At 43.9% G+C, this 27004-nt stretch overlaps 1 protein-coding gene across 4 annotated transcripts in view; it reads left to right on the top strand.

Annotated features, from left to right (window-relative positions):
- The window catches only part of CNBD2 (cyclic nucleotide binding domain containing 2), a 68372-nt gene extending 65690 nt beyond the window's left edge, over positions 1 to 2682 (top strand). For all 4 annotated transcript variants that reach the window (XM_088843822.1, XM_088843821.1, XM_055436630.2 and 1 more), the window contains one exon: positions 2322 to 2682. In XM_088843822.1, coding sequence (XP_088699948.1) covers positions 2322 to 2640 — 319 coding nt within the window. In that variant the 3' untranslated portion in view covers positions 2641 to 2682. The remainder of the gene's footprint in view (positions 1 to 2321) is intronic.
- The last annotated feature ends 24322 nt before the right edge of the window (positions 2683 to 27004 follow it).

Here is a 27004-nt window from a genome sequence, read left to right as displayed (position 1 = left end):
TGGACGCTATGGGCTAGATGATCTGAAGCCTATCCCCCTATAGTTACAAGGAGCACATGTAGAATATTTACAGCTGAGTTCGCAGGAAAAAAGGGAACTCTCCCAAGAGCCCAAGTGAAGAACAATCTAAAACCAAAGCACTGAGTGTGATCTAGCTCTGGATGGCCGGGCAGATGTGGCGTGGGGGAAGTAACTGAGGGACCACGGGCTACAGTGTAGCATCCTGCAAGGACAGATGACAGTTGCAATTCCAGCGAGGCAGAGGGTACAACTGGAATCCCTGCATGAAGTGGAGGGCTTTAGAAGAGCTGCCCTCTTTAGCGAAAGACTAGACTAGATTCAACGTGACCATCAGCTTCAGGAGGTGACGTAGAATCTTGTCTGTCCTAACTTTTACTCTGGAACAACAACATCAAAAAGATCTAAGAATTTGTGGTTACATGCTTGCCCTCTCTTGTTTTGGTGAGTTCCTTAACCTCCTTGAGCCTTAGTTTCCACATTTGTGAATTGGGGTGGTCATGAGGATCTGATGAGTTAACAAATATAAAGTGCCTGGTGCATGGTGAGTGCGAAGCAGGGTTAGATATTGTTATTCATTATGTAAGAAATCGGGAATTAATGGCTCTTTGGGTAGACTCTCCAGTGGTATGCTGGGCAGCATTCAACAAACAGCTCTTTCGGAGGTGGGAGGTCACCTGACTGGAAGTGTTGGCCAGCTTCTGTGGTACACATACTCCTCCCATGGCCAGTTTTGAGCTACCAACCTTTGTCACTCAGCATGAAGTTGCTCTCGTGAGCTGGTAGGAGCTGCCACTGGCACTGGCACTGCTGAGACCTAAGGTCTCAGGACTAACTTGTAGCCCATTCTGACCTCTAGATTTTGTATTAAGTTGATCTCTGTGAATCAAAGTTGATTTTGTCCTGGTCAATGCAATTTTCTGAAAGAATGCTCTAACGTGTTAGTGATTTACCAAGCTTGCCTCCTTAGGTGAGAGTACAGCTGAGGCAGTAAAAGTCAAATGGGCCTTCCCTTGCTGTGGTCTCGGGAGGAAATAAGCCAGTGAGTCCTGAGCCTATCCACCGTAGCCCACCTCTTCCCTTACTCTCATGTGCTATGAGGGAGGGGGGCAGAGTAGATGCAGGGCACCAAGACCAGCCAGGGCAGCTACCAGTTGACTTTCTGTCTTTAAAGATTTGCCCGATCTGGACATTTCCCATAAATAGAACCATGTATTAGTTTGGTAAGAAACCCCGAATGAACTTTTTGGCCAACCCAGCACATGTGACTGGCTTCTTAGCATAATGTTTTCAAGGTTCGTTCGTGTTGTAGCCAGTTTTGGGTTGGCCAAAAATTCATTCAGGAATTTTTCCATACGATGTTACAGAGAAACCCAAAATTTTGGCCAACCTAATATCAGTATTTCATTCCTTTTTATTGTCAAATAATATTCCAGTGCATGGACATATTATACTTTATTTATCCATTCATCAGTCAATGGACATTTGGGTTGTTTCTACTTTTTGGTTATTTTGAATAATGCTGCTAGGAGCATTCTTGTGCAAGTTTTTATGTGGGCATATGTTTTCATTTCTCTTGGCTATATACCAAGGAGTGGGATTGCTGGGTCATAAGTTAACTGTTTAACCTTTTAAAGAACTGCTCGGCTGTATTTCCAAGTTGCTGTGTCATTTTTTATTCCTGTCAGCAATGTATTGGAATCCTCACTGGAATATCTCCACTTCTCCATTAACACTAATAATTATTTGTCTCTTTAATTGTCATCATCCCAGTGGGCATAAGTGGCATCTTGTATGGCTTTGGCTTATATTTCCCTGATGGCTAATGATCACAGGTATAGTTTTAAATTTTCAATAGCCACATTATAAGAAATAAAAATAGAGGGGTAAATTAATTTTAATAATACATTTTATGGAATGTAGTATATCTAAAATATTATCATTTTAGCATGTAATCAGCATAAAAATGACTGAGATACTCTGCATTCTTTTTTTGGTGTTAAGTCTTTGAAGTCTGATATGCATTTTATACTCAGAGCACATCTCTAGTTCAGATTAATCCCACTTCAGGTACTCAGTAGCCACATGTGGGTCATGGCCACTGCATGATGTAGTACAGCTCTAGGGGATGAAAGCATGGAAAGGTAAAGGAGGCAGATAGAAGGGTCTGGGAAAGAGCGCAGAGGTGGGACAGAGCTCAGTGTGTTTAGGGACTGAAGGAGTGGCAGGAAGGCAGGACTGGAGGGGCAGGGGGACAGGGAGGCGCTGGTGTGGAAACGCCAACACCTGTTCCTTACCTTCAGCGATGAAGATCTGTGCCAGAAGTTCCTCAAGGAGAACAACTGGAATATCTTCCGGAAGGACCTGGTGCGGCTACTAGTAGAGCCTCGCTGGTGTCCCCCATTCACTCCGATCCAGCCCAAGAAGAAAAGGACCTACAACCCCAGAACTGTGATGCTGGATCTGTATAGCTTAGACAAGAAGACTAAACGTCATCATCCCATTTTTATGGCACCCCAGAAATACCTGCCCCCATTGAGGATTGTCCAAGCCATTATAGCACCCCGGTACAAAATCCAGGAGCTCCTGCCTCAGTATAAGAATGCAGGGGTCCTCATGTAGAATCAATAAAAGATGTTGGGTTGACCACCATGTTTCCTGAATAACCGCCATGGGAGTTGTGGGGCTTACAGTGGGGGGCCCTGGGGGTAACCTATGAGTCTGGAGAGGTATTAGGGGGCACTGTCTTCCCTGACACTTGTGGGGCTTAGTAGGGGATGGTCAGCAGTCTGGTGTGTGTGGGTTAATCACTGGGGGTGGCCTCAGGGTGAGAGGGTCTTATTACGTGGATGGGAGGCACAGAGGAAAGACGGTTGTGAATTCAGATGTCTTGCAAGGCCAGACAGGTTGTCTGAAGGAGTGTAGGGGACTTCCCTGGTGATGCTTCCACTGCAGGGGGCCTGGGTTTGATCCCAGGTCAGGGAACTAAGATCCATAGAACATTCGTTCTATGACAGCCATCTAGAACTGAAACATTTGACTGGAGCCTTGTGACTTGGGCTAAGATCCTAGGTCTGCTACTTAGTGGCTGTTGAGGATTAAAAGAAGTGGTACAAGTATGGCAAGGTAGAGGATTCTATTCACCAAGACCCCTGGAGCCAACAGGGAAGTTGAGGTGGTAGGCTATGCGGTGCAGCTATGATTAAAGAGATAGATGAATACATAGCAGAAGGCCTGGGGAGGTCATGGGGAATGGTGGGGACTGCCGTGCACATTCCCCATGCCAGTGGAGCAGCCGCTGGGTAGCTCCAATCAGTTGATGCCATGCCAAGAAATAATGTGGATGTAATACAGCCAAGCTTTAGATTCTTTTCAGGAAAACCCAGAAACCCAATGTTTCAGATGATTCCTGTTGTTCAGCTGCTAAGTCATGTTCGATAAGACGCCATGGGCTGCAGCACACCAGGCTCCTCTGTCCTCCACTGTCTCCCGGAGTTTGCTCAAACTCACGTCCATTGAGTCGGTGACGCTATCTAACCATCTTATCCTCTGCTGCCCGCCCCCCTTCTACTGGTTTTCAAATGTGAGTAGTGAATTCAAATTATTCTTGCAATACTGTGTTAGGTGAACAAAACACACACATAGGCTGTGTTGGGCCCACATGCTGCCAGTCTGCCAATAGCTTGTTGAGCAGCTCTGTCTGACTGACAGGGGGTTGCTGGAGCCTGGAGTGAGGTGTGACCATGGGGGCAGATACAAGGAGCCCGAGACAGGTGGGCAGCATGACCGGAGCTGGCATCCTGGGTGAAGGATGGAGAGTCAGCAGCCTGAGAGGGAGGTAGCACACAGACCAGAGACCAGGAGATGCTCGGTGGGACTTACAGAGGGTTCCCTGGTCCCTCTGGCAGGTCCTGGAAGCTGCCAGTCACTGGTCTGGGCTGGCTTTACTTGTTGGTAGTGCTGGGCCTAGAACTCAGGGTTCCTGTCTCCCTCCGGCCTTGGTATCACAGACTCAGGACCTAGTCATCTCTCTCCCTCGGGAAATCCCATGGTTTAGCCCCAAGGGACCTGGAAGAGGCCATGGCAGCACAAGAGCCCAGCCTGGGAGAAGGCAGAAGCCCTCCTCCACCCAGTACCCACCCACTCACCTACACCACCCCTGCAAGGAGCAGACTCTGAGGAACACTCAGACCCTGAACTCTGGAGAGCCGGCTTCTGCTTGTCTCATGGGATCCTGGTAAGCGCCTGAGTCCATCATCTGCAGCCCAGTTTCCCCAGCGACAAAACGAGCATGTTGGACAAGAAGGATGGTTTTCACCAGTGAGCGAGAGGTGAGTGGAGTTTGAAAGCATACTCAACATTATAATTTTGTGTGTTGAATTTAAAAGAAAACTGTTTTCGTGTTACACAGGAGGAGGAGTAGGTGGAATTCCCTGGTGGTCCAGTGGCTAAGACTCCGCACTCCCGATGCAGGGGACCCGGGTTCCATCCCTGACCAGGGAACTAGATCCCACATGCCACAACTAACAGTTTGCATGCCACAACTAATGATCCGACATGCCACAACCAAGACCTGCCGGAGTGTTGCCCTAATGGTCTGGGATCGAGCGACAAGAGTGAAGACAGAACATGAAATCTGGTGCAATGGGTCAGGGGACCTGCAGCCTCTATTGGACTGAGGTGCAGAGTCCACTCTGAGTCCAGCTTTTATTCCTAAGTGCAGACTACAAAACTTTCTATGATTGACATAGTCCAGATCTCCTTGTTTTTATGCCAGGCCATTCCCTTCTGGGATAGTCTCGGGAACAACCAAAAAATGTGTAGGCAGTGTTCGTACCTAACGCCAACCCTGTGTTCCAAGGCTCATGCTTTCATGATCCCAGTCATACTCCCTTTTGGGTCTGGCCTTGGGGTTTGTAACAAGGCCGTTATTCTAAGAAAAACATGAAAAATAATCATCAACACGGTTTCTTAATATATGCTTTTTTTCTAGGTGCTATTCCTGTGAAATTTCTCAAGGCTGTAAAAGCACATTATTAGGAATTCCCACTACATCTTCCCCTTCTCGTTTTTGCTGTCTGAGCAACTTTTTTCTTCATCAATCCTCGGATGGTTTCTCTCGTGCATCTGAGGAATAGACACAAAACAGTTAAAAATATACATCCTGATATTATAGTACCATGTAAAAGTTTTAATCCACATCATGGGGTTAAGTTTATGTATGCTTTCCTCAATCTCTTTAAATAAATCAGTTTCTGGGAGTAATTGTAAGTGAACATTCTGCATATTAGAAATTTGGGAAATATCTAAGGATAGATTATTACAAATGTGTCCTCTCAATGTTTAGATAATTGATCCCAAGCATATGCACTTCGATTATACTTATGAGGTGTGACACAAAATGAAGAGATGTTTCAGTCACACTTAAGATGAATCTGTAATTTTAAATTTTGCACTTCGTCCCCCAGTAGAACTGAATTTTCTAAATCAATCAATCGGTGATTAATTTCTTGGTCTATGTGGGTTTGACTTCCCCAGGCAGAACTTGCATTTTGGTGCTGCTACTGTACAAAGGTAGTCGTTTGTAAATGCCACCCCGGCTACTGCTGTGGTTGTGGCTATAGCAATAATTCCCACAATAGCTGTTATAAGGAGTCCAATAAACCTTTTGGAACATTGCAGTACTTTCTTTATAACCTTTAAAAGAGCATGTATGTCAGGGGCGCCTTCCCAAGGTCTGGTTTGATTTACTGGAAGCCATATTCACAATCTCCTCCTTAATGTAACAAATAAGTGATTAAAATTATAAAGTGAAGAGTTTAAGCAAGTATATAATTTGCAGTCCTGGCAAGAAAGTTTTCGTACACTTTCATTGGTAGAAATTGTTCCTTTCAAGAGCATGTAAGGATCTCTCACACAGCCTGAATGTAAAATGTCCAGTTTGTACTGGTATTAAATGTCAATGAATAATTAGTTTTATCAGAATAATGTCCATCCCAAATTTGGAATTTTTTAAGACACTCTCTTTGCCCTTTTTCTTGATCCAGTTGTGGGAAGGGGGCTGACATGCCACTACCATGCCATATAATTGGATGATCTGAATGAGTGGTAATATTAGTATGGTCAAAGACTTTATGCACCTGCCAACACAGCCTTTTGTGAGGACTGCAGGACTGATTTGATGAGAGCAATTAGAGACAGCATACCCCTTAGAAGACCAGTTCCATGGCATTCCATAGGAACCATTAATCAAAATTACTCCCTCAGTCCCATGGCAATTATCCCACTGAATACAATCTTGTTTTTCAGATCTTGAATACAATCTTGTTATTCAGAACAGCTTGCGATGTTCACATAAAGGTCTGTCTGATTTGGTGTCATTATTGGGTTCTGAGTCGTTATAAGCAAAACTCAGACCAGAGAGAAAATATAGTTGAACCTTAGTATCAGTTCAGTTCAGTTCAGTCACTCAGTCGAGTCCGACTCTTTGTGACCCCAAGAATCACAGCAGGCCAGGCCTCCCTGTCCATCACCAACTCCCAGAGTTCACTCAAACTCATGTCCATCGAGTCGGTGATGCCATCCAGCCATCTCATTCTCTGTCGTCCCCTTCTCCTCCTGCCTTCAATCTTTCCCAGCATCAGGGTCTTTTCCAGTGAGTCAGCTCTCTGCATGAGGTGGCCAAAGTATTGGAGTTTCAGCTTCAACATCAGTCCTTCCAATGAGCGCCCAGGACTGATTTCTTTTAGGATGGACTGGTTGGATCTCCTTGTAGTCCAAGGGATACTCAAGAGTCTTTGCCAACACCACAGTTCAAAAGCATCAATTCTTTGGTGCTCAGCTTTCTTTATAGTCCAACTCTCATATCCATACATGACCACTGGAAAAACCATAGCCTTGACTAGATGGACCTTTATTGACAACGTCATGTCTCTGCTTTTTAATATGCTGTCTAGGTAGGTCATAACTTTCCTTCCAAGGAGTAAGCGTCTTTTAATTTCATGGCTGCAATTACCATCTGCAGTGGTTTTGGAGCCCAGAAAAATAAAGTCAGCCACCGTTTCCCCATCTATTTGCCATAAAGTGATGGGACTGGATGCCATGATCTTAGTTTTCTGAATGTTGAGCTTTAAGCCAACTTTTTCACTCTCTTCTTTCAATTTCATCAAGAGGCTTTTGAGTTCCTCTTCACTTTCTGCCATAAGGGTGGTGTCATCTGCATATCTGAAGTTATTGATATTCCTCTTGGCAATCTTGATTCCAGCTTGTGCTTCCTCCAGCCCAACATCTCTTATGATGTACTCTGCATATAAGTTAAATAAGCAGGGTGACAATATACAGCCTTCACATACTCCGTATCCTATTTGGGACCAATCTGTTCCATGTCCAGTCCTAAGGAATTATCTAAGAAGTGAGTCTTAGTAAATACAGATCTTAATTAACAAAACTAGAACTTAAGATTCAGTGAAACATTAGATGTCACAGGCCTGATATCAGTTGGGTGGATATTTCTTTTAGAGCTCCCTAGTATACTCTTGCGGAGAAGGCAATGGCAAGCCACTCCAGTACTCTTGCCTAGAAAATCCCATGGATGGAGGAGCCTGGTAGGCTGCAGTCCGTGGGGTCGCTAAGGGTCGGACACGACTGAGCGACTTCACTTTCACTTTTCACTTTCACACATTGGATAAGGAAATGGCAACCCACTCCAGTGTTCTTGCCTGGAGAATCCCAGGGACGGGAGAGCCTGGTGGGCTTCTGTCTATGGGGTCACACAGAGTCGGACACGACTGAAGTGACGCAGCAGCAGCAGCAGCAGTATACTCTTGAGATTTTTGTATATGTCTGGAGACATTTTTTTTTTGTACCCATCAGTGACTTGAGGACAAGAGCTTTTTTATATCTGAAAACAAAGATTGCTGCTGCTGCTGCTGCTAAGTCACTCCAGTCGTGTCCGACTCTGTGTGACCCCATAGACGTAAGCCCACCAGGCTCCCCCGTCCCTGGGATTCTCCAGGCAAGAACACTGGAGTGGGTTGCCATTTCCTTCTCCAATGTGTGAAAGTGAAAGTGAAGTCGCTCAGTCGTGTCCGACCCTTAGTGACCCCATGGACTACAGCCTACCAGGCTCCTCCATCCATGGGATTTTCTAGGCAATAGTACTGGAGTGGCTTGCCATTGCCTTCTCCGGAAAACAAAGATTAGAAGCCAGTAATATGTCAGAAAAAAAGTCACGAAAATTGTAGTCATATTTAGCAGTCTGTTCCATCTCATGTAACCAATCCCTTTGTTTTGTGGTCCTTGCCTGACAACCAAGGATGTCAGTAAAAATGATAGTCTCCAAGAAGTTTGTGAAGTTTTTTGTCAATGTCTATACGACCTGTCCAGCAAAGTGGGTGTCCTAATCACTGGAGATCGCATAAAATGTATTTTAACCAATTTTTTCATTGTGAGATATTAACCCTACAGCCAGGAAAGGATGTAGCTTATCAAATAAAAGTGAGGTTTGTCAGGGAGCCGGGAAAAGTCAAGTGGCCGTCTTGGACTTCCCATAGCCCTGACTGGTTTATAGCCGTTATTGATCCATTTAAAATTTCCTGATGAGGGGTTAATTTTGTAGAAGCAGATGAGCTTTGTCTATGTGTGTCATAGTCTCCATATATCATTGTGAAATAGCACTCATTCACTTTATCAAAGTAACAAAAGATTTTAAAAGCAAGTATGAATCACTTAAAGACAAAGAAATTTATATAGTCTGTTATCAAAAGCCATATTCCAAGAAGACTTTGTGTTTTTTTTAAACAGGAAGAGAAAATCAAATTCCAGATTGGTACCAGCTTATATTCATTGTGAAACAATAGTTATTCACTTAGTCAAAGTAACAGTAAAAGATTTCCAAGGCAGTTCAGTGTCTTAAGAAACTTCTATCATGCACAAAACTCTCTTCCACTTGCCACAACCCTTTTTTACATTTCTGTATTCTTCACTCTATTTGCCCATTCAGAGAACAGTCATTTGTAAGTTCAGATGTATTTCCTTTTTCCTTAATAGAATGTAATTCCATTCCGTATACCTTTTTATTAAAAACACACATCTTTTCTTTAGCAACCGTGAACTCTTGTATATTAGCATTTAATAGAATGGTGAACGTAAGTACCAGTTTTAATTTTTTAAAAATATTTGCTTTTTCTTTTAATAGAGAACATCTCAGGATGGTACCAAACATATTTATTAATAGTCCAAAATCTCTTTAGTTTTTCTATAAGAGGAAGTTAGTGTTTAGTAACTAATGTTTTAAAATCTTATTTTGTTTGGAAATGACCTAGCTATTTAATAAACTTTTATCATTTAGTTTAGTACAACCCTAGAAATTTAATTTACCCCAATCCTCAGAGATTATTTTAGATAAACATTTCTTTTTTTTTTCCTTTTTTTTTAAATTTAATAAATGATACAAAGCACAATGCCATAAACATTAACAGTTAAAATATCACCAAATGAAAAAAATGCTATAGAATACTAGATAGACATTTCTAAAATATAATTATTTTTAATAGAGTTTATCTAAAAGTTTTCATCTCATTTATATATATTTGTATATATAGTTACTTTTTTTGTTGACAAATTTAGTTTACCTTAAACCTAGACACAGTAAAAGTATTACACAATGTTGATGACTTAATTCGATTAGCAAACAAACATTAATGTTAGATATTTAATACTGAATATTTTTCAGTTCCTGTGAACCTGAATTTAAATAGAGTTCGTTTATAAATTAACCTCGTATTATCCAAAAACAAAGACACACACTGAGACATATAAATTTAGACAGACAGACGAGATAGTTTCCACTTGGAATTTAAAATATCTTTTTGCCCCTTCTTTTTTTTTTTTTTCTTGGTTTGAGTTCTACCAATTTGTTTATGGCTGGAGTCCCAGATAGAGTGGGCTGTGTATCCCAAGAACTTGGTAAGAGTTAACTTCAGTTTTTTTCCCAGGCAGGATTGCAGCTCCAGAAAAGCATTTTAACAAGTCAACTTTTTCCTAATTGCATGTACAAGAAGAACCGGTTTTGCAATTTCAAAAAAGATTTTATTTTAACCAGTTTTGTCTGGAGTCTAAAGAATATCATGGCCATCAGTGTTAAAAATGCCATCTCTCTTTTTTGTAGTCATGTATATCATCCATAAAATGAATGATATACGCATGAGGGAATTGCTGTCTCACTGGGTGTAAAGCCTTGGCTACAAAATTTTGACCAATAGTAGGACTGTTAAGCATACCTTGAGGCAACACAGTCCATTGAAATCTTTTATGCGGCTCCTTTAAATTAATGCAAGCAACTGAAAAGGCAAATCTAGGTTGATCATCAGGGTGTAAAGGAATAGTTAAAAAACAGTCTTTGAGATCAATAACAAACAAATGCCAATTTCTTGGAATCATACTAGGATTAGGTAGACCAGGTTGTAAAGCACCCACTGGAACAGTAACAGCATTAAAAGCTCTCAAATCAGTAAGCATTTTCCATTTAACAGATTTCTTTTGTATAATGAACACTGGAGAATTCCAAGGGCTAAAGGACTCAATAATATGTCCCTTACTAAGTTGTTCATTAATTAATGTAAAGCCTCCAATTTTCCTTGTTTTAGAGGCCACTGCTCTATCCACACAGGTTGATCAGTTTTCCACTTAAGAGGTATAGGTGTGGGTGGAGGAAGAGTAATACGAGCAGTGGCCCCTAGTGAAAACGGGGGGATTTGAAATCTTGAGCAGTCAAAGGATAAATTCTTCCTTGTTGATTTTTGCCCAGACCCAATCTTCGTATGTAACCTGGATTGAACATAATTTGATGACTGGCCTTGCTATATTGATTTTGAGGTTTTTCAAAAGAGTCATCATCACTTTCATCAAAAGAATCAGAAGTCTGCAAAGGCTCCAGTACTGACTTAATTAATGCTCATGTACTCCAAATAGAAACAGGGAGCAGAGTTCCTTTTGTATGTTCTTTCTTTAACTCAGCTCCAACCTTTTCCCAGACTTTTAAATCTAAGGTCCCTATTGACGGGAACCAGCAGCAATATTTATCTGCTGCTTGTAACAATTCTAATAATCACCCTTCACTAATAGAAGCTCCTCCTGCTTTTAAGAGCTGTCTTAATAAATATATGGGTGATAGCCTTCTGCACTCTCAACATTTCCCATTTTAACCCTGATTAAATGCCTGAGGACTTACCAGCGGGAATTTTCAGAGGGAGGCCTCTCAACCGTCCCAGGTTCTGCAATGCTGTATTTTCGCTTTCTCTCCTAGTGGTCTTCCGCTTCAGCCCACTTCGGGTGCCAATTGTTGCCCTAATGGTCCGGGAGCAAGCGATGAGAATGAAGACAGATCATGAAATCTGGTGCAACGGGTCAGGGGACCTGCAGCCTCTACTGGACTGAGGTGCAGAGTCCACTGTGAGTCCAGCTTTTATTCCTAGTTGCAGACTACAAAACTTTCTTTGATCTATCTTTCCCAGGACACTACACTGACATAGTCCAGATCTCCTTGTTTTCACCCCAGGCCATTCGCTTCTGGGATAGTCTTGGGAACAGTCAGCAAGTGCGGAGGCAGTGTTCTTACCTAACGCCGACCCCATGTTTCAAGGTCTGTGCTCTCATGATCCCAGTCATGCTCCCTTTTGGGTCCCACCTTGGGGTTTGTAACAAGGCTATTATTTATTCTAAGAAAAACATGAAAAATAATCATCAACGTGGTTTCTTAATATATGCTGTTTTTCTAGGTGCTATTTCTGTGAAATTTATCAAGGCTGTGAAAGTACATTATTAGGAATTCCCACTACCCCAGAGCCAAATAAATGAGTCATTATTTTTAAAAAATGAATTAAAGGAGTAGGGGATTTATCTCTCAGAAGAGGGTGTGGATAAAAAAGAGGAGAGAAGCAGTGCACTTCATCATCTCAACTTTTCTGATGATACCAGGGGGATCATGAGGGGTCTGGGACATCTGTGGCAGTGTGGAAGGGCTGCCTGTGACCTACAAGGACAGGGTGGTATGGTTTGGGGACCAGGTAAGTTGGGGCTTCTGACCATATTTAGAGATCTCTTCGCATGTAGGGCTGTGGCTCCAAGATGAAGACAGACATTTTGTTCATTCATTTGAAATATACTTATTAAGTACTTGCTCAGTAGCAGATCCAAAGGAGGATAAGAGGCAGTCTGCATTTTCTCTTATTCTGTAGGCCAGAGGTTGGCAAACTCTTTCTAGAAAAGGACAAATAATAAACATTTTAGGTTTTGCAGGCCTTATGGTCTCTGTTGTATTTAGTCAACTCTGTATAGTGAAGGCAGCCTTCGTGTTCCAATAAAGCTTTATTTACAAAAGCAGGTGGCAGGCTAGATTTGGCCCATGTGCCATTGTTGGCTGACCCCTCTCTGAGCAACAGGGAGCCCTTGAATGGTTTTTTAAAAATATATTTATTTGGCTGAGCTTGGTCTTAGTTGCAGCATTCAGGATCTTCGGTCTTTGAGCAGCATGCAGGATCTTTAGTTGCATTATATGGGATCTAGTTCCCTGACCAGATTGAACCTGGGCTCCCTGCATTGGGAGCTCAGGGTCTTAGCAACTGGACCACCAGGGAAGTCCCCCCTTGAAGGTTCTTGAGCTGAACTGACATGACCAGAGAATAGGTGGGAGGCTAATTACTGAGCATTTGTTTTATGACAGGTGTCTTGCTAAGCATCTAATGACTTGGACTAAGATCGTAGGTCTGCCACTTCATGGCTGTTTAGGATTAAAGAGATGGCTCAGTGGGTAAAGAATCTGCCTGCAATTCAGGGGACACAGGAGATGTGGGTTTGATCCCTGGGTCAGGAAGTTCCCCTGGAGAAGGAAGTGGCAACCCACTCCAGTATTCTAGCCTGAAAAATTCCATGAACAGAGGAGCCTGGCAGCTATAATCCAGGGGGTCACAAAGAGTCAGACACGAGTGAGCGACTGAGCAGAGACACGTACAGCAAGGTGGAGGATTTTATTCTCAAGACCCCTGCGTCCAGCTTCCTGGGATGTGAGAGAAAAAATTTTCAGCGTAGGGGCAGAGTATGTCTTCTAGGGGAGCGGTGGGTGAGAAATTAGACTAGAAGAGCAACCTGGAAGCCAGAGCGCCCTGTGTGTGGGGGAGAGTCTGTGAGGGCTGGGCTTTGGGAAATCATGAGGGGAGCAGAGAAAGCCAGTACAGAACAGATAAAAGAACTTGAGAATGAGAAATGCCCAGAGAGGTTTTCAAAGAGCTTTTCCATGCTCTGAGAATATGCTTCTCCTTCAGCATGTTCTTGAGAAACCAAGTCAACGTTTGAATAGCTCTTACTTATGATTTTATGCAGTCCTGCTGTTTTTTTGACTTTAGTAACCAAGCAGAGAGTGGGCTACAGTCCATGGGGTCACAAAGAGTCAGACATGACCACAAGCCCTCCCCACCCTGTTCCACCCGCTCATAACTAGGACAAACTAGCACATATGAACGTGTCCTCGTTATGTTCAGTTACACATGTGAAGGCCCTGAGGCATAGTACGTGCTCGATATTTGTTACATGGTATTGGTGGCGGTGGTTCAGTTGCTCAGTCATGTCCGACTCTTGCAGCCCCATGGACTGTAGCCTGCCAGGCTCCTCTGTAGTGCCTTTTTGATCAAGATCAGTTTGGCCATCCAGAGACTCTCTTCCTCCTTCAATGAAATAGGAAACAGAGGCTTTGGAAGGCTAAGCCTTCATAATCAATGATAAAGACCATCTCTAAGAGATTTGGGATAGGAGGGTCCTGGCAGTCATCTTGCCCAACCCCCACACGCTTCACTCAGTTAAAAGGTTCACAACGTCAATATTAAGGGGCAGCCTTGGGAGCTAGCAGAGGCAGGTCACCAAAACTTTAACCAGCACTAAGGGTGAAAGTGAAAGTTGCTGAGTCGTGTCCGACTCTTTGCGACCCCGTGGACTATACAGTCCATGGGATTCTCCAGGCCAGAATACTGGAGTGGGTAGCCTTTCCCTTCTCCAGGGGATCTTCCTAAACCAGGGATCAAACCCTGGTCTCCCACATTGCGGGTGGATTCTTTACCAGCTGAGCCACCAGGGAAACCCAAGAACACAGGAGTGGGTAGCCTATGCCTTCTCCAGCGGATCTTCCCAGCCCAGGAATCGAACAGGGTCTCCTGCATTGCAGGCTGATTCTTTACCAACTGAGCTATAAGGGAAGCCTGCACTATGGGTGAGGGTGCTGCTTGAAGGAAGAATGGGTGGAACCGGGTGGGGTGGGCTTGTGATGGTGGGTATGTAGGAGCCTCAGAGCCTGTGGGCTGTGGCTTCAGAATCCTCCCCTCCCCCGCACACACCAGGAATCAGAATCAGGCAGGGAGGACACATTAGGATTTATGTGGCAGAAAAGTTCATTCAGAAGGAACCAGAATGACACCCTTGGCACAAGCATTAGCAACCAGTATACCTTTTCAGTGCTACGGAGGTTCTCCTCGGCCACTTGGCACAGATTCAAGGGCCAGCAAGCCCACACTGACCCATCACAAGGGAGAAGGGCCCAGGCTCAGGTATGAGTGCCCCCCAACCCCATGTGCGGGCATTGTGGGAGGCACTCTATACAGGCTGTCACTTATCCTGAAAATACTTTCTGGCAACTAACCAGGTAGCACTAGGGTTAAGGCTAAGGCATTTGACAGATGAAGAGCCTGAGGCCCAGAGACACAAAGGTCTGGCCTAAGCTCACTCAGCTACCAGGTGGTGGTTCCAGGAAATCCAAGTGCTTTCTCTCTTCCCCCCAGGCCCTCCCAGGCAGGCAGCATCGGGTGTGTACTGTGACACCACCCTTACTCATCTATCCCAAATGAGCCACCTGTTTTCAAACAAATTCTGTACACACAACCCTGGAACTGTGCTGGAGAGAATCCATCCACCCTCTGGGGTGGTTTCCCATATGTAAGCAAGCCTAGTCATACTTGGAGAGGCACACCCAGGCTACTCAAGCCAGAAATATAGCCCCCAGCACCGATAGCTTCCACTGTTTGGGGAAAAAGAAAAAAATCCATTTGAGAAACACAGGAGATATTGCCAGTGTTTGTTTATAGAAAGTGTTTAAGATCCCTTCTCAGGGCTGGAAGCAAAAAGCATTCTTTAAATTCTCTAACCCTTTTATATGACTCATGGAAAAGTCTTGCCTTCCACTTATGGAAAGACTAAGGGGTGAGATGGGTAACTCTGCAACTCCCATGGCACCACCAGAGGCCATTTTGCCATATGCTTTTCTGAGATTTGGGGATTTAAAGGGTTTATTCACAAGGGTGCTGAGTTGCAGAATTTGCAATCACTGGTTCAGAGCTGATAATGAAGGCGAATAGTTTCTAGGTGGCTGAGAAGCAGCACCAAAGCTGGAACGAGGGTTTTTCAATGCTTCTAAAGGTTGTTGACTTTAGCCCTGGAGATGGAGCCTGTGGACATTGAGAGGGTGCCATAGCTGGACAAATGCTGTGTGACTTTCAGCCCCGCTCCATCCTTTTCTGGAGTTTCACTTCTGTCATTTATAAAATTTGTGGGGTCCAGTAGGCATTCTTAAAGTGAAAGTGAAACTGTTAGTCACTCAGTTGTGTCTGACTCTTTGGAACCCCAAGGGCTAGCCCACCAGGCACTGCTGTCCTTGGGATTCTCCAGGCAGGAATACTGGAGTGGATTGCCATTCCCTTCTCCAGGGAATCTTCCCAACCCAGGGACTGAACCCAGGTCTCCTATATTGCAGGCAGATTCTTTACTGTCTGAGCCAACAGACAGTAAGCCTCCCCCCATTTCACCAGAAAATCAGAATCAAGAAGAAAAGAGACTACCGAGACCCTTGGTGAAGGACAGGGAAGCCTGGCATGCTGCCGTCTCTGGGGTCACAAAGAGTCAGACACCGCTGAGCGACTGAACTGCAACAACAGGGAGTAAGGAGATGAGGATGCAGATATCTGGGGGAGAATGTTCCAGAGAGACAGCACATTCAGCCTGACTAAATAAGAGCAAGCAGGCTGCTGTGGCTGGAATTGAGTCAAAGGAGCGGGAGACTGGAACAGTGCAAGGGCAGAGGGAATTGGGGGCCGGTTCATGATCACGTGAAGGGAGCCTTTGGAAAGTTCTTAGCGGAAGAGTGATCTGGCTGTAGACGGGGGGCAGGGGGGGGGTGTTTAAGCCTGAGTGTAGTGTGGGATGGGGGACAGTTGGGAAGCCAGTGCCAGTGTCATAATCCAAGTAGATTATTGTGGCTCAGTGGTGTCTTGAGGGGGGTGATATATTTTGATGGTAGTGTTATGCCCTGAGTCCGGTCCCCCCATACTGGTAGAATAAGACACTCGCAGCAATGCAAAAGCAAGAATGGGGTTTATTTCTAGTTCGAGCTAGGGCTCATGCCTCATCCAGCGCAGTGGAGTGGGACAAGAGCCCCGAGCCCAGGTCACAGCAGTTTTTATAGTCTCAGGTTACATAAGCACCTATTTCTGTTCAAAAGATCAAGCTGGCAGAAGCTCATTGGCCAGTTCATGCACACGCGGAAGCTCATTGGCCAGTTTATAGCACGTGGGGTTTTCTCTGGGGGATTTCCCTTTTTCTTCTGATTGGCCCAATTTTGGCAGCGGCAGGATTTTTCTAGGGAGGAGTTTCTTAATTTTGGCGCCAGCGGGATCTTCTTAGGGAGGAGTTTCTGTGAACTTAGCCTCCACCCTGTCTCCAGGAAATTGAAACTTAGGCCTAAGCAAGGTCTCAGGCCTATCCTGGCTACTCAGATGTTAGGGCCCCTAACAGTAGAACCTACCACGCGTGCACGCTCAGTCATGTCCTACTCTTTTTGGCCCCATAGGCTGTAGCCTGCCGGGCTCCTCTGTCCATGGAATTTTCTAGGCAAGGATACTGGATCAGGTTACCATTTCCTAAGGATAACATCAAAGATTTTGGTTTGAGTAAGTGGAAGGATGGAGTAACCATTTCCTGAATAGAGAAGATGTAGAAGAAGCATTTTTAGGGGTGAATATCACGAGTGTGGTTTTCAGCAGTTAAAAAAAAAAAAAGGATTTAAGAAAGAAGTGACAACACATGTAAAGCAGAACACCACCAGGCAGTTCATGCACACTCATGCAAGGTTAATATTATCCCTATTTTCACACTGCTGGTTTTGTAGAAAAGCCAGGACTCACACCAGGAATCTGGGGACTTTCCTGGTGGTCCAGTGGTCAGGAACCCACCTTCTAATTCAAGGGAAGCAGGTCTGATCCCTGGTTGGATAACTAAGATCCCACACGCCGTGGGGTAATTAAGCCTGGAGGAAGGGAGTGAAGATTCCTGCAAACAGGCTTGGGTTCCAATTTTCTGATCCCACTGTGACCACAGCCCACTCACCTCACCTCTGCAGTCTCAGCTCACCTGTTACCTCAAGAGTTGTGAAGATTAAACAAAGAATATGAAATACCCATCCTAAGGTAACTAAGCCAGAATACTGCAACCAGAGGAACCCAGGTGCTGCAAGGAACACCCAGTGTAGCCTAAACACAAATAAGCAAACAAACAGGTTTGTTTGGCTACCAACCTGGGTTTGTTTTTTTTCTTAAACATCCTCAGTCTTCCATGATCCCTTGTCCTTGACGTTTCATGCTGATACTGTCAAAAATTCTTCCTCCTGTTTAATGTGCAGTTATAATCTGGCCCTTTGTTTGGGACTCTTGGGTTATTTCAAGGAAGGTGAGCAAGATCTTGCTTTTGTGGGGGGTGGGGAGTAGGTGGCAGCCCATGAGCTATTTGCCTCTTCAAGCATTATTGGTAGAGCCATGAAATTCAAATTCCCTTTTCAATAGTCTTCATCACAAGAAAGGTCATTCAGAACTTCACTGACAATAGGTAATTCCTAAACTATGTTGTGTTTTCTTTTTTTTTAAATAGGCAAGTAGAAGGTATAGGTAGGTAGATATTTATCTGTATAGATAAAAATATTAGAAAAATTCTACAGATGTTTTCAGTTCAGTTCAGTTCAGTCACTCAGTCGTGTCCGACTCTCTGCGACCCCATGAATCACAGCACGCCAGGCCTCCCTGTCCATCACCAACTCCCGGAGCTCACTCAAACTCATGTCCACAGAGTCGGTGATGCCATCCAGCCATCTCATTCTCAGTCGTCCCCTTCTTCTCCCGCCCCCAACCTTTCCCAGCATCAGAGTCTTTTCCAGTGAGTCAACTCGTCGCATGAGGTGGCCAAAGTATTGCAGTTTCAGCTTCAGCATCAGTCCCTCCAATGAACACCCAGGATCGATCTCCCTTAGAATGGACTGGTTGGATCTCCTTGCGGTACAAGGGACTCTCAAGAGTCTTCTCCAACACCACAGTTCAAAAGCATCAATTCTTCGGTGATCAGCTTTCTTCACAGTCCAACTCTCACATCCATACATGACCACGGGAAAAACCATAGCCTTGACTAGACGGACCTTTGTTGGCAAAGTAATGTCTCTGCTTTTACTCTTTCATAATCCCCAAATTTAAATGTGTATAATGAGAACTGAAACATTTCCACTATTTCACCCATCTAATCTCATCTCCCAAGGATAACTCGACTAACAGTGTGGTACATAGCCTTTTCAAAGTGCACATACTCATACCCATTTCCTTATTTATCATTTTAACAACAACAGGAAAAAGAAAGCTGTTAAACACCAGCGCTGTCCAATAGAATTTTCCACAGTGATGCCAGTGTTCTGTCCTGCGAGTCCACCAGTCACACAGGCCTACTGAGCACCTGAAGTGTGACTCATGTGGCTGGGACTGAATTTCTAAGTAATTCAGATGGCTCTAGCCAGTGGCTGTCATACTGGACAGTATTGTGTTATCCATTTTGGGTTTTTACTTAACAGAGTATCATGGACCTTTCTTTTTTGTGTAATTTTACAAGTTTTGAAATCATCTCACAGAAAAGTTGTAGTAATAGTACAAAAAAGCTTTCCTCCTGAGCCACTGAGAGTAAGTCAGGACCAGATGCATTCACTCACCTGGGTAATTTAGTGTTTATTCCTTCAGACAAGGACGTTCTCTTATGTAACCACAACCATCAATATCAGGACGTTATCAATGACACATGACAGCCATTGAATCCTCAGGGCCCATCCACATCTTGCCAATTGTTCCAGTAACATCCTTCATAGCAAAGGCTCTAGTTTATGATCAGGCAGTACACATAGCTAGCATGCCCCTTTTGTTTGCTTGTCGCTGATATAGTTCTCAGTCTTTCTTTGACATTCATGACATTGATACTTTCGAAGATTATAGACCAGTTACTTTGTAGAGTGTTCTTTCTGCAAGAAACAGCTTGTTTGATGGTTTTCTCCTGATTAGATATGGGTCATGTATCTTTGGCAGATCTCAGAAGTGATGCTGTGTTCTTCCCACTGGATGTTACTGGGTGGCACAGGATGTCAACTGTCCCATTATTGATGTTCATCTTGACTGTTGGGTTAAAATGGTGTCCCATTGTACAGTTACTCGTATTATTTCATTTTTATTTTAAAATGTATGTATGTTGTAGTTTAAAAAAACGTGAAGTTTACCATCTTAACCATTTTTAGGTGTATAGTGCAAGAGTGTTGAGTATGTTCAAACTGTGAGAGAGATCACCAGAATTTTTCATCTTGCAAATCTGAAATTCTGTACCTATTAAATGACTCCCCTTCCTCCCTCTCCCCAGCCCCTGGTAACTACCTTTCTACTTTGTCATTGTGAATTTGACAACTTTAAATACCTCATATAAGCAGAATCATACAATATTTGTGTTTCTGGTGCTAGGGAAGACTCTTGAGAGTCCCTTGGACTGCAAGGAGATCCAACCAGTCCATTCTAAAGGAGATCAATCCTGGGTGTTCATTGGAAGGACTGATGCTAAAGCTGAAACTCCAATACTTTGGCCACCTCATGCAACGAGTTGACTCACTGGAAAAGACTCTGATGCTGGGAAGGATTGCGGGCAGGAGGAGAAGGGGATGACAGAGAATGAGATGGCTGGATGGCATCACCGACTCGATGGACATGAGTTTGAGTGAATTCCAGAAGTGGGTGATGGACAGGGAAGCCTGGAGTGCTGTGATTCATGGGGTCACAAAGAGTCAGACACGACTGAGCGACTGAACTGAACTGAACTGAGATTGGCTTATTTCACTAAGCCCAGTGTCCTCAAGGTTCATCCCAGTTGTATCCTGTGACAGGATTCCCTTCCTTTTTAAGGCTGGATAACATTTCATGTCATGTATGTATCTATATCTGTATCTATATACACTGAATTTTGTTTATCCACTCATATGTTCTATTTCTGAGATTTTGGATCATCTTTACTATTATTCTGAATTTTCCAGGTTCAGTTCAGTTCATTTCAGTCGCTCAGTCATGTCCAACTCTTTGCAACCCCATGAATCACAGCACGCCAGGCCTCCCTATTTATTACCAACTCCCTGAGTTCACTCAAACTCATGTCCATCGAGTCGGTAATGCCATCCAGCCGTCTCATTCTCTGTCGTCCCCTTCTCCTCCTGCCCCCAGTCCCTCCCAGCATCAGAGTCTTTTCCAGTCAGTCAGCTCTTCACATGAGGTGGCCAAAGTACTGGAGTTTCAGATTTAGCATCAGTCCTTCCAATGAACACCCAGGACTGATCTCCTTTAGAATGGACTGGCTGGATCTCCTTGCAGTCCAAGGGACTCTCAAGAGTCTTCTCCAACACCACAGTTCAAAAGCATCAATTCTTCGGTGATCAGCTTTCTTCACAGTCCAACTCTCACATCCATACATGACCACTGGAAAAATCATAGTCTTGACTAGACGGACCTTTGTTGGCAAAGTAATGTCTCTGCTTTTTAATATGCTATCTAGGTTGGTCGTAACTTTCCTTCCAAGGAGTAAGCGTCTTTTAATTTCATGGCTGCAATCACCATCTGCAGTGATTTTGGAACCCAAAAAAATAAAGTCTGACACTGTTTCCACTGTTTCCCCATCTATTTCCCATGAAGTGATGGGACCAGATGCCATGATCTTAGTTTTCTGAATGTTGATCATTAAGCCAACTTTTTCACTCTCCTCTTTCACGTTCATCAAGAGGCTCTTTAGTTCCTCTTCACTTTCTGCCATAAGGGTGGTGTCATCTGCATATCTGAGGTTATTGATATTTCTCCTGGCAATCTTGATTCCAGCTTGTGCTTCCTCCAGCCCAGCGTTCCTCATGATGTACTCTGCATATAAGTTAAATAAGCAGGGTGACAATATACAGCCTTGACGTACTCCTTTTCCTATTTGCAACCAGTCCATTGTTCCATGTCCAGTTCTAACTGTTGCTTCCTGACCTGCATATAGGTTTCTCAAGAGGTAGGTCAGGTGGTCTGGTATTCCCATCTCTTTCAGAATTTTCCACAGTTTATTGTGATCCACACAGTCAAAGGCTTTGGCATAGTCAATGAAGCAGAAATAGATGTTTTTCTGGAACTCTCTTGCTTTTTCCATGATCCAGTGGATGTTGGCAATTTGATCTCTGGTTCCTCTGCCTTTTCTAAAACCAGCTTGAACATCTGGAATTTCACGGTTCACGTATTGCTGAAGCCTGGCTTGGAGAATTTTGAGCATGACTTTACTAGCATGTGAGATGAGTGCAATTGTGCGGTAGTTTGAGCATTCCAGGTAGATTGCCTATTTCTTCATTTATTTGGTCTTATAAGTTTTTACCTTGCTCCTTCACCTGTAACATGTTTCTCTGTCATCTCATTTTTGCTGATGGGTGGGGCTGTGTTCCTGTCTTGCTGGGTGTTTGGCCTGAGGCATCCAGTATTGGAGTTTGCAGGCAGTTGGGTGGAGCCCAAGTCTTGGTGCTGAGATGAGGTCCTCTGGGAAAGTTCACACCTATTAATATTCCCTGGGGCCTTAAGTTCTCTTTTGTCACGCAGCTTGGACTCAGTGCTCCCATCACAGGGGATCAGGCCCAACGCCCTGCCTGTGAGGAGATAGGAGCTCCAGGTCCTCCTAAGGCCACTATCTTGCCTCCACCCCTTCCATTTATCTGTTGATAGGGATTTGGGTTCCACCTCTTGGCTTTCGTGAATAGTGCTACTGTGAACATGGATATGCAAATATCTCTTTGAGACTTGCTTTCAGATTTCTTGCATATGTGCAGAAGCTGGACTGCTCAGTCATATGGTGGTTCTAGTTTTTATCTTTTGTTAGTTTATTCATTTGACTGTGTCAGGTCTGAGCTGCAGCATGTGGGCTCAGTAGTTGTGTCATGGGCTTAGTTGCTCCTCGGCATGAAGGATCGTTTTTTGAACCTGTGTCCCCTGCATTGCACAGCAGATTCTTAACCACTGGACCACTAGGGAAGTCCTATAGTTTTGATGTTTTTGAGAAACTGTCATCTTGTTCTCCATAGCATTTGCAACATTTTACGATACCACCAACAGTGAACAAGGGTTCCAATTTCTCCACATCCTTGTCAACTTCTGTTCTTCTCTGCTTTTGTTAGTAGCCATTCTAATGAGATGACTACAAAAAAGATGTCCTTTTCATTATAGGGGACTGGAATGCAAAAGTAGGAAGTCAAGAAATACCTGAAGTAACCGGTAAATTTGGCCTTGGAGTGCAGAATGAAGCAGGGCAAAGATAAATAGAGTTTTGCCAAGAGAATGCACTGGTCATAGCAAACACCCTCTTCCAACAACACAAGAGAAGACTCTACACGTGGACATCACCAGATGGTCAATACCAAAATCAGAGTGATAATATTCTTTTGGAGCCAAAGATGGAGAAGTTCTATACAGTCAGCAAAAACAAGACTGGGAGCTGACTGTGGCACAGACCATGAACTCCTTATTGCCACATTCAGAATTAAATTGAAGAGTAGGGAAAACCACTAGACCATTCAGGTATGACCTAAATCAAATCCCTTACGATTATACATGGGCTTCCCTGGTGGCTCAGAGGTTCAAGTGTCTGTCTGCAATGTGGGAGACCTGGGTTCGATCCCTGGGTTGGGAAGATTCCCTGGAGAAGGAAATGGCATCCTACTCCAGTATTCTTGCCTGGAGAATCCCATGGACAGAGGAGCCTGGTGGGCTACAGTCCATAGGGTCGCAAAGAGTTGGACACGACTGAGTGACTCACTTTCACTACGATTATACAGTGGAAGTGACATATAGATTCAAGGGATTAGATCTGATAGACAGAGTGCCTGAAGAACTATGGACAGAGGTTTGTGACATTGCACAGGAGGCAGGGATCAAGACCATCCTCAAGGAAAAGCAATGCAAAAAGGCAAAATAGTTGTCTGAGGAGGCCTTACAAATAGCTGAGAAGAGAAGCGAAGGGCAAAGGAGAAAAGGAAAGATATACCCATTTGAATGCAGAGTTCCAAAGAATAGCAAGAAGAGATAAGAAAGTCTTCCTCAGCGATCAATGCAAAGAAATAGAGGAAAACAGTAGAATGGGAAAGTCTAGAAATCTTTCAAGAAAATTAGAGATCCCAAGGGAACATTTCATGCAAAGATGGGCTCGATAAAGGACAGAAATGGTATGGACCTAACAGAAGCAGAAGATATTAAGAAGAGGTGGCAACGATACACAGAAGAACTGTACAAAAAATACCTTCATGACCCAGATAATCACAATGGTGTGATCACTCACTTAGAGCCAGACATCCTGAAATGTGAAGTCAAGGGGACCTTAGGAAGCATCCCTATGAACAAAGCTAGTGGAGGTGATGGGATTCCAGTTGAGCTATTTCAAATCCTAAAAGATGATGCTGTGAAAGTGATGCACTCAATATGCCAGCAAATTTGGAAAACTCAGCAGTGGCCACAGGACTGGAAAAGGTCAGTTTTCATTCCAATCCCAAAGAAAGGCAATGCCAAAAAATGCTCAAACTACCACACAATTGCACTTATCTCACACACTAGCAAAGTAGTGCTCAAAATTCTCCAAGTACGTGAACCGTGAAATTCCAGATGTTCAAGTTGGTTTTAGAAAAGGCAGACGAACCAGAGATCAAATTGCCAACATCCCCTGGACCATCGAAAAATCAAGAGTTCCAGTAAAACATCTACTTCTGCTTCATTGACTAAGCCAAAGCCTTTGACTGTGTGTATCACAACAAAATGTGGAAAATTCTTAAAGAGATGGGAATACCAGACCACCTGACCTGCCTCTTGAGAAATCTATATGCAGGTCAAGAAGCAACAGTTAGAACTGGACATGGAACAGACTGGTTCCAAATCAGGAAAGGAGTGTGTCAAAGCTGTATATTGTCACCCTGCTTATTTAACTTATATGCAGAGTACATCATGAGAAATGCCGGGCTAGATGAAGTACAAGCTGGAATCAAGATTGCCGGGAGAAATATCAATAACCTCAGATATGCAGATGACACCACCCTTATGGTAGAAAGTGAAGAACAAAAGAGCCTCTTGATGAACATGAAAGAGGAGAGTGAAAAAGTTGGCTTAAAGCTCAACATTCAGAAAACTAAGATCATGGCATCTGGTCCCATCACTTCATGGGAAATAGATGGGGAAACAATGGAAACAGTGACAGAATTTATTTTGGGGGGGGGGCTCCAAAAATCACTGCAGATGGTGACAGCAGCCATGAAAAGATGCTTGCTTCTTGGAAGAAAAGTTATGACCAACCTAGACATCATATTAAAAAGCAAAGACAGACACATTACTTTGCCAACAAATGTCCATCTAGTCAAAGCTATGGGTTTTCCAGCAGTCATGTATGGATGTGAGAGTTGGACTATAAAGAAAGCTGAGCACCGAAGAATTGATGCTTTTGAACTGTGGTGTTGGAGAAGACTCTTGAGAGTCCCTTGGACTTCAAGGAGATCCAATCAGTTCATCCTAAAGGAAATCAGTCGTGAATATTCATTGGAAGGACTGATGCTGAAGCTGAAACTCCAATACTTTGGCCACCTGATGCAACGAACTGACTCATTGGAAAAGACCCTGATGCTGGGAAAGATTGAAGGCAGGAGAAGGGGACAACAGAGGATGAGATGGCTGGATGGCATCACTGACTCAATGGACATGATTTTGAGTAGGCTCAAGAGTTGGTGATGGACAGGGAGGCCTGTCATGGTGCAGTCCATGGGGTTGCAAAGAGTTAAGACACGACTGAGCTACTGAAATGAACTGATTCTAATGAGCATGAGTTGGTATCTCATTGGGGTTTTGATTTGCACTGGAGAAAGAAATGGCAACCCACTTCAGTATTTTTGCTTGGGAAATCCCATGGACAGAGGAGCCTGTTAGGGTCCAGCTCACGAAGTTGTAAGAGTCAGACACGACTTAGCGACTAAATAATAAGAAACAGCAAATTGTTTTTTTAAAAAGCATAAATTCTCAGTGAGGCTGAACATCTTTTCATATGTTTGATGGCCATTAGTATATCACCTTAGGAAGTATGTCTGTCCAAATCCTTTGTCTGTTTTTAAATTTGCTGTCAGAGTTCTTAATATATTCCAGCTATATGATTTGTAAATACTTTTTCCCATTCCATAGCTTGCCATTTCACTCTGTTGAGTGTATCTCATTCACTTTTAATAGATACTTTGTGAGCAGGTGCTTTGGAACTATGTAAACATCCTTAGCATACTTTGCATTTCAGTTCAGTTCAGTAGCTCAGTTGTGTCCGACTCTTTGTAACCCCATGGACTGCAGCACACCAGACCTCTCTGTTCATCACCAACTCCCGAAGTTTACCCAAACTCATGTCCATTGAGTTGGTGATGCCATCCAACCGTCTCATTCTGTCATCCCCTTCTCCTTCTGCCCTTAATTTGTCCCAGCATCAGGGTCTTTTCAAATGAATCAGCTCTTCGCATCAGGTGGCCAAAGTATTGGGAGTTTCAGCTTCAGCATCAGCCCTTCCAATGAACACCCAGACTGATCTCCTTTAGGATGGACTGGTTGAATCTCCTTGCAGTCCAAGGGACTCTCAAGAGTCTTCTCCAGCACCACAGTTCAAAAGCATCAATTCTTCAGTGCTCAGCTTTCCTTATACTCTCACATCCATACATGACTACTATTCATTGATTTATATTGGCATTGGCCTCATAGCTTCCTACTTTATTCAATGTTTTAGAATTTTATCATTTTCTATTTTGATGCACAAATTGTCACAGATTAGGCCAATGGAAGCCACTTCAAGCTTGCTTCTGGGGTTGTTTTGACATGTTCCTGCCATTCTCTGAGGCACTCTCTTGTTTTCTGCTGCCCTGGGGTAGTCCAGGATGATTTTGTACTTACCTGTTGCAGCCCTTGGAATTAACGATTTCTCCAAGGACCTTGCTTCCTTTTAGTAGAGAATGGGATTTAGAAACTTCTGACCCAGGCTCTGCTGTTGAAATGTGTGACTTTGAAAGGCCCAGCAACGATCAAGGGGCCAATGTTTCCCAGCTCATGAGACAGCTTAAACGAGAGCTGAGGCATCTGACTCCTTCAGTGCTCTTCCCCTGGTAATACATGTTAGCTCTGAGATGTGATCCTGGTGGGGTCTGCTCTGCTCCTCTGTGGACTTCCTTTTCCTCTTCTGTCCACTGAGGGTGAGCTTTGCCCTGGGGGTCCAGGACTGCCTTTCTGAGGGTTAACCTTGTCTTTCTTTTAAAATTCGTTTTTCTATTTATTTTTGGGTGGTGCTGGGTCTTCACTGTTCCGCGGATTTTCTTTAGTTGCAGGGAGTGGGGTCTACTCTTCATTGCAGTGCACGGGCTTCTTTCCTTGCGGAGCACTGGTTCTAGAGCATGTAGGCTTCAGTAGCTGTGGCACATGGGCTCAATAGTTGCAGCTCCTGGGCTCTAAAGCACCGGCTCAATAGTTTGGCATATGGGCTTCGTTGTTCCATGGTATGTGGGACCTTCCCAGATCAGGTATTGAACCCAGATTGGGTTGGCAGGTGGATTCTTTAC

This window comes from Moschus berezovskii, chromosome 15, assembly GCF_049115385.1.
Source record: "Moschus berezovskii isolate FMDL1 chromosome 15, NW_MosBer_1.0, whole genome shotgun sequence".
Taxonomy (NCBI): domain Eukaryota; kingdom Metazoa; phylum Chordata; class Mammalia; order Artiodactyla; family Moschidae; genus Moschus; species Moschus berezovskii.
The sequence above is the reverse complement of the archived record's forward strand: the minus strand, read 5'-3'. Positions and strand labels throughout refer to the sequence as shown.